Source organism: Ammospiza caudacuta, chromosome 3 (assembly GCF_027887145.1).
Source record: "Ammospiza caudacuta isolate bAmmCau1 chromosome 3, bAmmCau1.pri, whole genome shotgun sequence".
In the NCBI taxonomy this organism is placed as follows: domain Eukaryota; kingdom Metazoa; phylum Chordata; class Aves; order Passeriformes; family Passerellidae; genus Ammospiza; species Ammospiza caudacuta.
In genome coordinates, this window is record NC_080595.1 from 28,102,634 (window position 1) to 28,118,694 (window position 16,061).

The 16,061-nt window shown below is 34.8% G+C and overlaps 1 protein-coding gene across 3 annotated transcripts in view; it reads left to right on the forward strand.

The window, feature by feature from the left end:
• MTA3 (metastasis associated 1 family member 3) overlaps window positions 1-16,061 on the forward strand; it is a 137,252-nt gene that overhangs the window by 34,572 nt on the left and 86,619 nt on the right. For all 3 annotated transcript variants that reach the window (XM_058800999.1, XM_058801000.1, XM_058800998.1), the window contains 2 exons: window positions 1,509-1,572; window positions 2,596-2,713. In XM_058800999.1, the coding sequence (XP_058656982.1) occupies window positions 1,509-1,572; window positions 2,596-2,713 (182 nt within the window). The remainder of the gene's footprint in view (window positions 1-1,508; window positions 1,573-2,595; window positions 2,714-16,061) is intronic.

A 16,061-nucleotide genomic window follows, 5' to 3' on the forward strand; every position in this document is an offset into this window, starting at 1 on the left:
TGATTAATTTTTGGAAGTGAACACTCGGGAATTATCAAGGCCAAAAGCTTAAACCTTCAAAGAAGGACACGATTGGGTGTCTGGAAGGTTTCCTACTTCTCTGCTGCGGGAGAATTTTCCTCAGCTGTTGTGTATTGTGGTCAGACTTTTCTTCCTCTTCTTCCCATTTTTCTTGGGTGGTGTGATTCTCCTGACAGATATGACAATGAGGAGAAATTCAGGACAGTAACTTGTGCCTTACCCCCCTTTCTCAGGTTGTGCAGTGGCAATGAATAAGACATTAGCTGGGTATGTTCACTTAATGATCAGCCATTAGCAACTGGCTTCAAATGCCTGTGGTTGAGCTTAGAGTCAGCTCTCCCTGACAGAATAACTTTACAATACTCATTTTGGTGTTATCTTAAAATCAAGAAGGTCTCTGCAAACAAGTACTCTTTCTCTGTGTTCTGGTCTGTTCTGTGAGGGTAGATGGGAGGTGGGTGTTCTGGGTTTATTTCCTGTAGCTGATGTATAAGGCCACAAGAACTTCCTGGCAAGTACCAACTAAATTGAGTAAAACTTTGGTGCATGAAATGCAAGGTGCTGTATGTAAGGGGTAATAAATATATCTTCATATACATATTTATGTGTGTATATATATGTGCATGCATGCATACATGTGTATCTATAAAATGGTAGTTGAGTTGTAAATTATACCATAAAAATGCAAGTTGCTAACAAGGTGATTCAGCACACTTAACATTTTTCATCCATATCCATGAGTGCTTCTTTAAAATATTATTTTTTTGAAAATAATTCTGCAGGTTACTTGTGGAGAAGTTGGAGATAGAGAAATTTGAGGCAAGACAATGCTGGGGGAGATGGGATGAGAAGGGGAGGAGGGTGTTGGTTTCCCAGTCCCATTGCATTGACTGCTTATGTTACAGTGGGCAGGTCTGTACCACTGCTGGGCAACAGGAGCCTGCACAGAAATGTGGTTCATCAGCATTTTAATGTGGGCACAGAAGAAACTAAAATAATTCCATGATTGATTATTAAAAATGCTTCCATTCAAAAGAGAAAAGTGCTTTGTTTTTACAGCCTTAAAGAAAGCCTTATATTCTTTCCAGTTTGGGTTATTTTTTTTTCAAATAATACACTGAACTTACTGGAGATAAATCACTTGGAGGTGATGTTTCTATAATCCAGGCCTTTTTGTTAACTGTGTGTGCATTTATTGTTTGCCATTGTACCTCTTCTCTTCTTTTGCCTTTCCATTACTGAAATTATTTCCCAGTTTGATGGAATTCCAATGTATTTGAATGCTTGGTTCAGTACAGCCATTTGTTTTTTTGCTTTTATATTAGTTTTGGTATTAATAAAGGATGGCAATATTAATTTTTAAATATTTTAATGTTTTTCTATTTTTAGTGTGGAAGTTTAAAATATATCTAGATTGTTCTCTTGTAAGCAACTACTTGAAATTTGAACTTTTTACAAAGTAACTATTGTTGCTTATGTTTGTGTAGGGGAAAATGCAGCGTTGCACTTCTGAATGAGACAGAATCTGTGCTGTCATACCTGGAGAAAGAGGTAATTGTGATTTCTGTTCAAGTAAATATTAGGATAAGTTTATTTTTCTTTCTGTATTTTTAACAAATGGGCAAACAATACTTTGAAAATCACACCTTGGATGATATGTTAAAAAAATTATGTTGTTCACAACACTGATTTAAACAATATTATTTGATAAAAATTTAATTGACACACTTAAATGATAGGTTTATTATGAATCTGTTTGTATTTAGAAAATAAATTTGAAATAATTAATATGGCATCTTACAGTTGAAAATATAGAGATGTTTTTCTGTAGCAGATACTGAAGGAGGAAATCACATGGTGCTTTTTTTTCCTCCTTATTTTTTCCTTTTATTGTATGGAAAGTATCTCCTTGTCACCCTCTGGAAGATACTGAGGATGCTTAGCTTTACCAGAGAGGAAGAAAATTCTCCAAGAATTTGAAAGATTGCAAAATACCTTTAAAATAAACATATTTTTCTTTGGAGTGTCTTAATATAACATCAGGAAGACAATGTTTTCTAACTGAACTTAGCATGTCTTTATTTTTAAATTTCTACACCAAACCACTGATAATCAGTAAAAATATTTTTAAAAGCAGGACTTGGCCTATGCTTATGTCACTATACCACATTTGCCGATGCAGTTTTAGTGCCTGAGAAGGGTTTACAAAGAGTGTTATATTTGTTTTGAGATTAATTTATAATGGAAAGTCAGTATGGTTGAGATACCTATGAGTGCAAACTTGTTAAATTCAGTAAGCATTTAACATCAATTCTCTTCAAATCCATTGATATATTTTTGTGTATGGATCTTTTCATTATTGCTCTGTTCTGAAGTAAGTCCTAACAATGGGAGAAGTCTTAATAATCCTTTTTAAAGCATTCATCAAACATCTGTATTATATAGAATGAAGATTTATGTACCAAACCTGTGTTCTGTCAAGTATGCAAATTTCCAAATGGAAGCTCTTACAAATTTGCAAACCTAATTTTAAAAATTATTATACTGTTGCAAACATGTCTCCTTTTTTTTTAGGATACCTTTTTTTATTCACTGGTGTATGATCCATCATTGAAAACACTTTTAGCAGACAAGGGAGAAATCAGAGTGGGGCCTAGATATCAAGCAGATGTGCCAGACATGCTTGTGGAAGGTAAATACTTGATCTCTGAGTAATGAAAAAAATAAAAGTTGTCATATTGCCTTATTGCTCATGCTGACTTTCTGAACTAAGCTAATGCACAGAGGCAGACAAAGTAAGATGGTAGGTCTGAGAAAATTTATGAACACCAGTAGATATTATGGAGAAAGAAAGGATACTTGAATAGCTGTTGAAAATATGTTAATTTCCAGTCTGTGCAGAGGCATTTTATATTTGTTTATTTAATTATATGCTCTGGTTAGTTATTTAATATAGGCTGCATTGAGAAAAGATGTTAAGGACCAACCCATCTATAAAATATTGACACTGTAGTAAAACAAGTGGAAAAGATATTTCTTTCCCTTTTAAAGCAGACAATGCATAGAGAATTCAGGTATTTGTGTCTTCCTATTTCAAAATATTGCCTTTTTTAAAGCATCTTGTCTCTTTTGTAGCAGGGTTGAAACAACTCTTTCTAGCCTTGGCATAGCTTTAAAATCGCTGATGTTTTTTTAAATTTTATTTTATTTATTTATAACCTAGCACAACTACCTATGCCTCTTTTGCTACATAGAAGTATTATTTTAAATAAAATTTCAAGTAAAATAATTATTTATGATTTAGATCATATTTAAGAAGCATGAGTAACTGTGTCTTGTCATGTTTACAACCATATTTGCTACTTAAATTTTAAAAAAAGAAAAATGTTTCTTTGGAAGTATCTAGATTTAGATACTGTTTTCAAGAGTCATGGTATTTCTTCTTTAAAAAGAAAGGATTATGTGAAAAGAGCATGACTTGCAGTAAGTCCAAGGAGTTCTGAATGCCCCAAATAGATATATTTGTAACCTTAAATGTTGTATTTTCTATTCATCATGATCTACTTTTTTTTTGCTGCTATACTTTTACTTGAACAAACCTCCCTATTATTTCTAATTTCTACAGACCTTATTTAATAAATGTATGAAACAAGAATAATTTGATTTCTGGCAAGTGGCTGATTATTTTACAATGAATGCTATTTAATAGATCACCTGCATTATTATTGGGACTTTTCATTTAATAACCAGAAATAGACTATAGGAAGTCACTTCAGGTTTGTTTATCAAATGTACAGACTTGTTTCAGAACAGGTTTATGAATAGATTATGACCCACTGCTATTCTTGCTGTGAAATGTACCTGCCATAGGGAAAAAATAGTCCTGTAGATGTTCATATGCTCAGGAGGAAAGCTTGCCAGAGGGCTCGTGTGAAAATGGCTCTCTCAATGTGTGTGAGAGGCAACTGGGAAGTTCTGATCTGATTCCCAAGTACCTGGTAGAACTGTAGGGTTTTTAGGATAAGCTAGGGTTGTCTGCCAGGCAGGAAGTAATTTTCTTCTGAATTCTTCTTACTTAAATTTCTAAAGGCAGAGGTTAATTATGAAACAGTGAATATTAAATATAAAGCAATTTTTTTCCTGTTCAAATTTTACTTATTTGATTTTTTTTTTCTAAATTTAAAGTCCATATTCATTTAAACTGAAGTTACCCAGTTCTTCTGGAGCTTAACGTTTTGAGTTAAGTCCTTGGTTTAGTTAAAATGAGTAGATAATCTCTCTTGTACATCATGAAAATAGGATTTCATTGTGTGTTACTGTCTTCTTTTCCTCACACCCCACTAACCCCCAAAATGCAATTAGTGGTGCAGTCTTCTTGCTGCCTTCAGTAGGAAATGATAAATCCATCAGAGAGAGAAGCACGAGGCTGCCCACAAACCAAGGTTCTGTTGGTACGTGGAGCTCTAGAGCAGTTGGGTTGGATTAATCTGCACTATTTCAAGTGGCTGGTGGGAAAAAGAGCTCGGTTTTGGGAGGATCAAAATATCTAAATTATGGTAGTTTTGATTGATTTTATTCTAAATGTTTCCATAGCCCTCTGACCTAGGAGTAAAAACAAAAGATGATTCAGCTGTTGCTGTGTCTTTATATAAGCTGATGGCCTGGAAGTTAATCCATTCGCTGTCAAGCCTTTTCTTTCATAAAAAAAAATCTAAACAAAGTTTAAAATTAATAGATTAGAAAAGTTATATTTGGAAACTATGGGCTTCTGTAAAGATTTTTTGTCTTTATGTACATTTTTCAGCCTAGTGATCTCTATCTCCAAATTGTTATGTTCTAATGGGTAACTCTTTAGAAGTGTAGAGCCATCACCTGAACTTAAAAGAGAGAGTTTAGGTAACATCTTGTCAGTTGAAAAAAATCAGAGTTTATATCATCTAATAATAGTATTCTTAGATGATATCAAATAAAAAGCATTTCTGAATTTGTTCACACATAAAACTTGTTCTTTAAGCTAAAGGAAGAATACCTCTTTGAAGGTGGTTGGTAGGCATATTTTATATTCACAGAAAATCCCCCAAACAAACAAACAAAAAGATAAACAAATCCAAGATTCACTCACCATCAGTTGTTTTATTTTCAAAGTTACTGGCATATAAATCCAATTCAAATGACTAAAGACGGTTTAGATTAGCTTTCAGAAGACTAGTCACAACATGGCTGAAAAGTAAAAAGAAATTCTACAAACATGAAAATAATTTGTTGTAAATCCAGTGATGAATTCTAGTAGATTAAAAATTCAAATTGCTTGTACTTTCTCCATATTGTGATAACTTATGTTTTATCTAAATAGACTATGGTGTGTTTGTTTTGATTTTTTTTTTGTGCCTATTGGACAACTATTTGTGATTTTTGTAGGAATAGATTTTTTTTTTCCTTGCATTGATGATGCCATTTTTGCATCCTTGAGTAAAATGTACTGCAAACCCAGGTGATTAGGTCCAACTTTGGATAATGCAGCATACCTGCTTCTCCCTGCCCCAGAGGTGTATTGGATAAATTTATATTGCTCTTTAATTTTTGAAACAAAAAGAGTATTTACTTTCAAAAGACTGAAAGGTTTATTAAAATCAAGATGCTTGATAAAGTCTTCCAGATTCAGCTGTTTTCTGTTTTTCCACTTTAGGATATGTTAAATCATAAATCCTTTCACAATCGCAGTAAACAAATGTAAAAAAAGTTTAAATTTGGTTGAAAATGCATAAGCCTTGTAAATCCATGCCACTTTTGTTTGTAATGATGTAGCTAAATCGTTTAGATCACACATTTAGTAAAGACTGTAACTTTGGAGAAAGACCAGAGCAGATTTCTTTCCACAGTCTCTTCTGACTTTTGTTGACACCATTCTTGGGAGTAAAAGTTGTCAGATTTGAATGATTTTGTGGTTGTGTGAAGTCTTTTGTCCCCCCAGTGCCAAGTGTTACAGTCTGTCTATACTCTAGTTTGGAGATTTTGAGTCTTTTTTTGTTGCTTTAAATATGCTGATAGAGAGGAGACTGTTGTACAGCATTGACTGAAATTCTGGCTAGCAGGGTACTGAAGAATGTCCTTTCTTTGTTTGAACACCACCTTCTCCAGTGGCTTATCCTGTGAATGTCGCAGCTTGTTTCACATCTCTTTCCAGTGTGGGGTAACATTCCTCTCCTCTGTGCAGAGCAGGAATAAAAAGGTTTATCTCTGAGAATCAAGAGCATGAATTTGGGCAAGGAGTGGCTTGTTCCTGTGGAGCATCCCTGCCCCTCAGTACAGCAGCGAGGTGTCTGGTTCTCTGCATGTGATGGCCAGAAGCTGCTGTGTGGTGCACTCACCTACAGTATTTGATCAACAACCTGTAACATCTGTGACTAGTAACTTCAATAAGCAAAGCTTAAAGCCCTAAGCAAGCAGATCAAAACCCTCTACAGTGTTGGTATAGGCAAGTCATTATTATTTTTGTTACTTGGTTACAAGGCACACTTTAATAAATTGTTCTGAATATGATCAAATTTTTGTCACCTTTAACTAGCAAATTTTATTTAGTCATGTTTTGTGTGCAGGGAGATTACACTCAGGCAAACTGGTTTAGATTCTTGGTAGACTTTTATATAACATTGAATCTTGTCTCACAGCTTTAAAATCCAAATGTTTTTAAAATTCTGGCATTTCAACCAGTGTCTCATGCAGTGCAATAACTGATGCAGTGACAGTTTGTTTTACATGGTTGGCTAAAAAAGCAGAGAATGAGAGAAAAAAAGTGCTAGCATGGCATTAGGGATATAGTTTATATGAAGTAGGATAATGCTTAAGAATGGGGGAAACGGGAAATTTTTTTGCTCTGTAGGGGTGCTTCAATGCATTGTTTTTCCTGTCACATGCCTGCGCTGCTCTTTCTGCCTCATGCATGCCATCATAGGCCTAACTGCAGCTGTCACACAATTTAAATGGATTCACACAAAATAAAAATGCATGACAGCTTAGCTAAACAAACACAATTGAAGTCATGTTGCAAAAAAGGAAGCCAATTATTTACAGTAACCTCGTTGGCCAAATCAGTAATTTCTTAAGTAATGCTTCCTTTCATTCATTCATGGTGTTGTGAATCAAGTGGAAAGGCTGCAACCAAGTCAAAAAAAGGTCTTCTGTTTGTCAAGTCTCTATTAAAACTTACAAAGCAAAGGATATTTTCTAAACAAATCTAACAAAAAAATTTATCATGACTGCATTATAAGCATGATATGTAAGTTTTGTGAAACTGTCTGTAGTAATTCTCTGACAAAAAATATCCCAACCAAACAATTGTATTTTTGAGAAAATTATTACAATTTGGAATAAGTTTCCTATGTTTTTATTAAAAAAAGTGATTTATCAAAATAAATTTTCTGTTGTTGCATTTGATTTTGTTTACCAGGATGTAGCAGAACAGTGTGGTGCTAGGCAATGTAAGATGTTTAAGTGTTGAAATCAGGAATTTCAAAAAACCAGCCCAGCAGTGAGGAAGGACCATGTGAATCAGACCATCAGCTGTTTCTTCCTACAGGAAATCTTGTCACTTGGGGTTTGCTAGTTTTCTTAAAATTTGCTTAAAGCCTATTAGAAATCCAGTAGGCTGTCATCTTGAGCTTCCTCATGAACCTCTGTGATCCTTTTTTAGTACTTCAGGATTTTTCTTTATAAAAAGCCTGTTGACCACTGTGTCTTGGTTGCAGTTTTGATTGATTTGGCCAGCATGGCTGTGAGCCTTCACTGTGCTTAGTTTCCCACATTTTTTCTTTAGCTCCCATTCCCTTCTTCACACCCTAGGTATAACACAACTTGGTTTGAGCTCATGTATCTCTATTGGTAGGTGTTGTATTCCTAAAATCCTGTAGAAATCTGGAGAGGATTCTTGTCCAAACTCAAGTAGATTGTTGCTGTACGTAGTGTATAATTGTTCTCCATAAGTATAGGAAATTTATTTGGGAATGAAGAGGCTGAGAGAAGCAGCTCTGTGATAAAGTCCTGTGGTGCTGACAGGCAGGGAGGGGGTGTCAGCCATTACTGGGGTCTGGTGTTCCCCTGGGCAGCATCCACAGCCAGCCACATGCATGGTTATCTGAGCAGGGGAAGTGTTTATTTTTAAAAGTTTTTTTTTATGATGGTGGGAGGTTTAGTTAAATAAACAGATTATTTAACTATGATTTTTTAAATTTTATTTTGAGTTTGGTTATTTTTTTTAGTAATTGTTATATGCCAATCCACCACTAAGTGTGGATTTTTTTGTTTGGTGTGTATGTTCTGGTTTTTTCTTTGGTTTGTTTTTTTTTTTTTTTTTTTTTTTTTTTTGTTAAGGTTCGGATTAAATGTATGAGATGGTATTTTTGTTTGGAATTAGGTGTTTATAGTTTTTATTTCTATTGTAGTCTTATAATTGTGAGTTGTGTAGTGTTTTATTAATAAATTATAAAATGGAGTTGTAGCTCTCTTTTTATAAGGTTTTTTAAAGGATAAATTGTTTAATTAAGAGGACATACTTAAATTATTTATAATTTAAAACTGTGACTTGTAATGTGGATTTTTAAAATTATACAATACTACTTAAGCTTATGAAGAAAGTAAAAAAGGTAAAGGAGGATTAGCTTCTGCTTTAAAGCTTCTATCTTGTTTTATATAGATTACTATATTTTAAAACTTTAAACTCTTTTTTTACTATGTGATATTAGACACTTCTATTCAAACTACACACTCGTAATCTCAGTTTTATCATTCAATTTTGGAAACTTTCTCTATGACTTCAGGTTAAATGTAGTGTTTTCTTGGGGGTCAGTGTTAGTGCAGAAAGTTAAAAATTCTCAGCAGCTAGGGCTCCGACAGGGAAGCGTCTGCTGGCAATGTTTGCTGCCTTCCCTGCCTGGGTGCAGCAGCTCCCCGGGCTCAGGCGCCCGCTCTGAGGGCGCAGCGAGTCAGGCAGAGCCGGCCCGGCCTGGGCGCGCCGGAGCCGCGTCAGAGAGGGACATGGCGTGGTGCATGCAGGAGGGGTCAGCCTTGATTTGGGAAATGAGTTCTCAGTGTCTGTGCAGAGGTGCGTGGCAGGAACCAAGCAGCAAGGCATTGACAAGTATGATTGCGGTGTAAAGGTTTATCTGGGAACTGGCTGCTGGTCCTAATTGAGGGCCCAGTTCCGGGCTGTTTGCGAGTTCCTGTTTTCATAGCCTGGAGGGCTGATCTCAGACTCTCATGCTAATGGTTCCCTCCCGGCTGCAGTCCTGTTGCCAGACCGGTGCTGCTTATCTCTTGCATCTGGGTTTGAATGGAGACCTTAGGGGATTCCTTATGGAGCGGGGATCTGACACAATTGGGTTCTCTCTGGCCCTTTAAAGCAATACAAAGAGTGTGGCGTGGGCAAGGAAGAGGAGTACCCCCTGCTAAGACATGCAGGAGAGGAATTAGGGTCTCTGAAATGGAGGAAGAGGCACCCTGTAGCAAAAATGGTCTGTTCAAAGCATTTTTTTTTCTTCTAGTAAATAAAATTGTAAACTAAGTGCTGGAGTCCCTCTTGCACACCTGAAAATACCCAAAGAGTGCCTAGAAATAGCATTTGCTGTGCGGCTGATTTCATCTTTGAAGCCAAGGCATTTTAGAATTAATGCAGTTCAATTAATTAATTCTTGATAGGAAGAAGGGGAGCAGTTGGGCAAATTTAAGCTGCAAATTTTGGATGGCATACAGAGAAACTTAAACGTTTCTAAAATGCTTCTGTTTCAAAAAGAATGACTTAATTCCTTTAAGGGTGGTTTCTAAAGTTTTCACTGTTTCTGTTCTTTTTACTGAAACTCCATTTTAAGAATATGTTGTTTTTAATACACCAAACATACCAAATGGAAACTATTAAACTCAGTCCAAGCCTTTTAATGTTTGGGAATATTGGAATTTCAGGATTTAAAGTTTAAACATGATTACAGGTAAAGAGGCAGATCAGAAACTCATTTGCAATCTGTTTGGACTTTTAATATTATGAAAGTTCAGAATTGCTTAGACTTGGTGTATTGTGTTTTCTGATTCTATAAATGCTTCCCATATAATCAATTTTTTTTTCTTTTATTTAATTGATAAAAATATACCTTAGAATGGTGAAACTCAACTGTAATATTATGGGGAGGGATCTGTTCTCTTACTTCGTGGTACATAATTCTCCCATTTATGATCTGAACCACTGCTGAATTTGAAAGTCACTCATACAGCCAGAGACCTGCACCAGTCATTTCAATGGTGCATCTGATTCTCTTGTCAAAAGTCTGTGTGCTGGCTTGTTTCTGTTAGTGTTGATGCAGTTGCAATGCTTTAATGCTGTTGTGAGAGGATAATAATCAGTCCTTTTTTAAAAAAAAAAAGTGCTGATATGGAGTAGTTTTAGAAGGTTCTGTATTCAAATATTTCAGTTAAAAATTGGACAGCCAGATACTCTGAGGACAGACTAATGTGTGTTTGTGAGGAATATCTGACAGGATAAACAAATGTTGTGTCTTAGTGTCCTATTGATTTCCAGAAAATATGGTCTGTAATTTGTGCTAAGTGATCACTTTTTTGACAGTTGCTGGATATTAACTGGACATATTAATACAGTAAGTAGTTCTTAAAAATAAAATTCAGAAAATATTGCCTTTTTTTTCCTGAGTTCAGTGTTTCCCAAATATTATCTGTCTAACCTTCTGTATTTAACTGGCTTTAAAAAATCATGAGGCCTCATAATTATGAGGCCATGTTAGTGTTTCCTTTGTGAGTGAAACAAAGTGCTGTTACAAAATGAGTAAGTAGAATTAAAGTAAACCCAGCTGCTTAGGTGTGATCAAAGGAAGAGTTGCTTTTCTTGTGCACCCACAGAAGGTGACAACAGCAGCACCTTTAGGCTGTTCCATCAGCAGTATGTGAGGGGAAGGATTTTGTGGAAAAAGCTGTCAACCATAAAGTTATTTCTGGATGGGGTTGAGGAACCAGTGCGTCTACTCACTTGCATACCTGCAAGTGTTCCACATACAGCAAATTGGGAGTTCACAGTCAGTGTCTCAAACCAGGGTTCTTGTCAATTCAAGATGACTTTATGGGATCCACAGAGCAGAAAGCAAAGCTCCAAGTCTGAAATAAAAAAAAAAAAAAAAACCAACAAAAAAACCCAAAAAACTTTAGGGGCAAGTACAAAAGGAGATGGTTATGCCTAACTCAGGTTTGCTTCTAGACGCCTAGAGACCTTGTAGAAATTGATTTCACCAAGTTCAGTGTGAAATGCATTGAATTTTTATATTTGACTGAAAATCTGGTAAATCAGCAGCAAAATAAATGATAACTTTAAAATACTGGTTAGAATCTTGGTTCAACTATAAGATGATGGCTTTCTGTTTCAATGCATTTTTCAGAAGGAATGCACGGAACAAAAGATATAACAAGTAGATTTAGGAGTTCCTATTTGTGGAAGCTGCAGTAGAACACCAAACATAACAGGTGTGATGGTACTAACCCAGTAAGACTCACCTTTAGGGTCAAAATAGAAAAAAAATGTTGCTGAGACTTATTCATCTCAGCTGAAAATGGATATTTAAAATTGATCAGATATTTAGATGAAATGAATCTCAACAAGTAATAAAATTCCTCGTTATATATGCTCAAATATATTTTGTTCACAAATGGGCTTTCTGTTGGTTGCACTTTTGATTTTGAGTTAACGTGAATCTTTTTTCTATAGTACCTTCGAAAAGTAGGAGCTGTTGAGGGTTAGGCAATTTAAACACGGTAGACCCTTGTCAGATTTGAAGATTTTTTTTTTTATTAAGCTCGTACAGTAAATTTTGCATAATTAACTGTCAAATGCTTGATTATCACAAACAGTAAAATACACTTTACAATATTGTTCATGTCAAATTTTAATAGGATTATGATGTCCTTTACATCTCGTTTGCCAATCTCACTTGTAGGGAGCTGAGTTATTGATTTGTGTGCTGGACAATTAAAAGCACGTTGATTTAATTTTATTAGTTTTATTAGAAATTAAACAAAACACATGTAAATGGCCTCTTGATTCCTGTTTTCAGGAAGGAATTTGTTTCAGCCTAATCATGCGTTTGCAAGGAAAATCTGTAGTTTAGGACTGCAGCCACATGCACTATAGAAGCTCAACTAGGTATTTGAAACTCTGCATTATAAACTATAGTGTTTTATGAAGTGTTTTCAGTGGTGTTATTTAAAAATACTTGTTGACTTCTGGTCCAATTTGTTGAGGTATTAAGTGCATGTATAATTTTGATCAAACAGATCAAAATTATTGTGGTGATGGAAATTTCTGAGCTTCAGTTCTCAGATCATTCACAACTCCTATTGTTAGCAGTGGAGGATAAGATAGAAGAGTTGGAAATTGTGCTGTTTATCAATTAGATTTTACAGAGATGACTTCTTTGGTTTGTCCTGTTTGGGATAGTTGGAGTGGGTTTTTTCTGGTATTGTTTGGTTTCTTGTTCATTTTTCGCTCTGAATTGTAAAAGCAGGTCTGCCTTTCTCAACTTTGATTTATGCTTGAGGTCAATCAAGTTTTTGGTCTTTGTAAAAAAAGAGCCATGATACTCTGCTGTCTTTAGCTCCTTGAGGAGACTTAGGCTTCTGTTATTAGTGTTGTGTTTGTTATGAAGCTCCTATTTCTCTGCAGCTTGAAGGAAATGGTTAAAGTGGTTGCAGTGCAGCAGGAATGGTCTGTGCTGCCTGTTGGTGTGGCAGGTTGGGCATGATTGCTGTCAGAAAGATTTTATTGCTAATAATAGCTGTAGAGCCTTGGCTGTGATTGTTCAAATACTAAATGAGTTCTGTCAGGTAGTCAGCCTTATGAAGGGTACAGTTATTTATTGTGTGCTGTGTATGTGCTTATTATCCCCCTGGGCACTCCAATCACTTTTCAAGCAGCAAGTCTTAGTGTTTAATTGACTTTGCTGGTATTTTCTACCTCAGTAACTTCACCTAAAAGGACTCACTGTAAGTTCAGAATGTTGTTTCTTTGCTGTTTTACTGCAAGTCTGATTTTTCTTCTAAGTTTATTCTATAGAAGATGAAAAAACAAATAGCAGATGAAATGTGGTTTTTTTACATTTTAATAAGTCAAAATATATTCATCCTAAACAAAAAGTTCTTGTCTAAAGGATTTTCTTTACATTTATTTACACAAAAAGGTTTTTTTTCTCTTTAGAATGCTTAAGTAACAAGGAATTTGAGTATTTTTAACATTAGGGCTTAAAAAAAAAAAAAAAAAACAAAACAACAACACAACCCAAAACTGCAGGACCACAGATTTCCTTTTAATTTAGTCAGGGTTTTGGTGTGGGATTTTTTTTGTTTGGTTGGTTTGTTTTGATTTGGGGTTTTTTGTTTGTTTGTTTTTTTATTTTGAGAAGAAATGTCTCTGCATTATAGTATCCCTTTTTCAAAAGCAAGTATTTTAAATACTATTAATATTCATATGCAATGTTCAACTATTCTTTTATTTGCACTCAGAATAATTTTCACCATGCTTTCCTGAAAACCCTATTGCCTCATCTGTTGCTACTTCAGGAATTTCAGCAAAACTGAAAACTGTTCTGTAGGGTTTTCAGAAAGAGGCAGCCTCACTTGTTCCTTCCTTCCAGCACTGGGCATTTCCATAAGCCAGCCATCCTTGATGCTGCATTATGTAGAAGTTGGTCATTAATGTGTGTTTGCAGTTCAGTTTGTTCTGAGCTCAAGTGCAATTCTTTCTGTTAATTTCTAGGAATTTAGAACTTGATGAATTGAAGCTCTGACTGTTTAGTGAGTGCTTGTCTTTTGATCATCAGTGATTAGATTATAAGTACTGCAAGGCTGAACACTGAGAAAGCTTTAAGGTCATAGGAGGCAGTTCTATTTCAAAAGGGATTTTTCAAGTGCAGAATGATTAAATGTTTTTATACATTCAAGCTCTAGAGGATAAGTGGTGACTGGACTATGCATGTTTTATTGGCTTTAAAAATGCCCAGTAGCAGCTTAAATGATTATAGACAAGTAACAGGCCTTTATCACATAATACATTTCATTTATAGTCTCTATGCATAGCCTGATTTTAATTTCTAGTCCTTATACGTGTCTTACATTCATAAATTTTTACCATGAGATTTACATAAACATATAATTCCTTACCTTAATAATTAAAAGCTCAATATACCTCTGTCAGACAAGCTAAGGCAGAGGGGAGATTGGTTTGAAATTGAAAGGGAAACAAATAATTTTTCTTTTGCCTACACTTTTCATCTAAGCTTTCTCATGTTATTTTGATCAGAGAACTTATTTGCACATAATTCCATTATATTTTTTGAAGAGTTAAGTGTTAATTTTTGAACTTTTCTTCTGAATTTTTTAATCTGTACTGGTGAGAATTTCAAATGATAAAAAGATTAAATAAAAATGAGTAATAAGAATTTTATGCAGGATGAATATACTGACTCTTTTAGTGAGGAACTAATGTACTTTTCATCCAAGGAGAAAGCTCAGATTTTGCATTAGACAGACAGGCTTAATGTCTGGAACTTTGTTCATATACAGTACAAGAAAATTCAATGTGATTCTATTTTTCTCCTCTGCAAGTCAGAGAAAATGTTTGCAGACTGTCTGAATAGCAGCATGAGAATGTGATTCATGAACTGAAACTTCATTTTCACTGATTTGTTGCCTATTTTTAAAACAATGGTACACAAACAACACAGGAAACTATGTTCAAAAAACCATTTAGGATTACCTGCAGGTAGTATACTCCCAAAGAGTTCTGGCAACAACCTGCTAAATGCTTGATCTGCTAAATCCATATTTCAGTGAAAGAAATTTCATTGTGTCGGATGCTAAACTCATCTAGGGGAGTATAAGAACCAACAAGTACCTCTCTTCCTCATCCTTGCAACGTTAGCTAAGAGATATTTCTGTTCCACAAGTACAAAACTGAACCACAGAGGTGAAGACACTCTGATATGGATTGAACTCTGATACATGTGCTAAGCATTAAGAATGTGAGCCTTTAAAAGTGCCTCCACATTTATCCGCTTAGGTGTCCCGTGAGCCTGAGGAATTGACACACACATCAAAACTGGCTGATTTCAGGAGATTGGATGAATAAATGAATTTGCTTACTGGGAGGATCTCTGTGGTTGGAACTCTTGGTCTGGTGGCCAGTTCTGTCCATGGAGAGATCTACGGCCTTACTATGACCAAAACCCCAAAGCCACAGATTTTCTGTCCTGTGGAATTAAGGATCCAGCAACTGGCACCTCTGTTTTGCATATCCTGAAATCTGGGTTCATTCAGCAAACTGAGTACTGCAGGTGTTCAGTTTGCATGTTTGAATTTAATTAATGGCCAAATTACTTTTTGAGAAGGAGAATAAAAGCTTTTTGAAAAATAGTGCAAATTGTGCAAAATACATAAATAAAACTTTATACATCAAAGGTGTCTTTAAAATCAGACACCTCATCAACTGTTTTTCATTAAAAATTAGATTTGTATTGTTTCATTGACAATGATTTTTAAAATAAAACCTAGCTTAGAGATTCATATTTCAGTTTCTTAATATGTTATATTGCAGTATTTTCATGTTTAAATTCAAAGAATTTCACTCTAAGAAGCTGTTTGTATTGAAAGTAATTTTCTTTTAGCTGGATACAAGAAGAACATAGAATCATGCTGAATCTGATGTACTAGTTATCTTTGGGGTATTTATCTGCAGAAAGAGAAATCTGAAAGATTACTTAGATCTTTAATTTCATGTTCCTCATTTTAAATACATTTAGTTTATTTTTGTTTAGTACATTTTTTCTTCCTTTTTATAGAGGGGCACATCATGCTTTCATTTGTCTAAAATGACTAATTGAAATACAAGACTTTTCAACTTTTATTTTTAAAGAAAATTCTTACTTTTTACTAGAAGACATTCATGAGAAATAAGGAATTGAGTGATTGATGAAGAGTAAACCAGATGTATTTCTGACAATGTA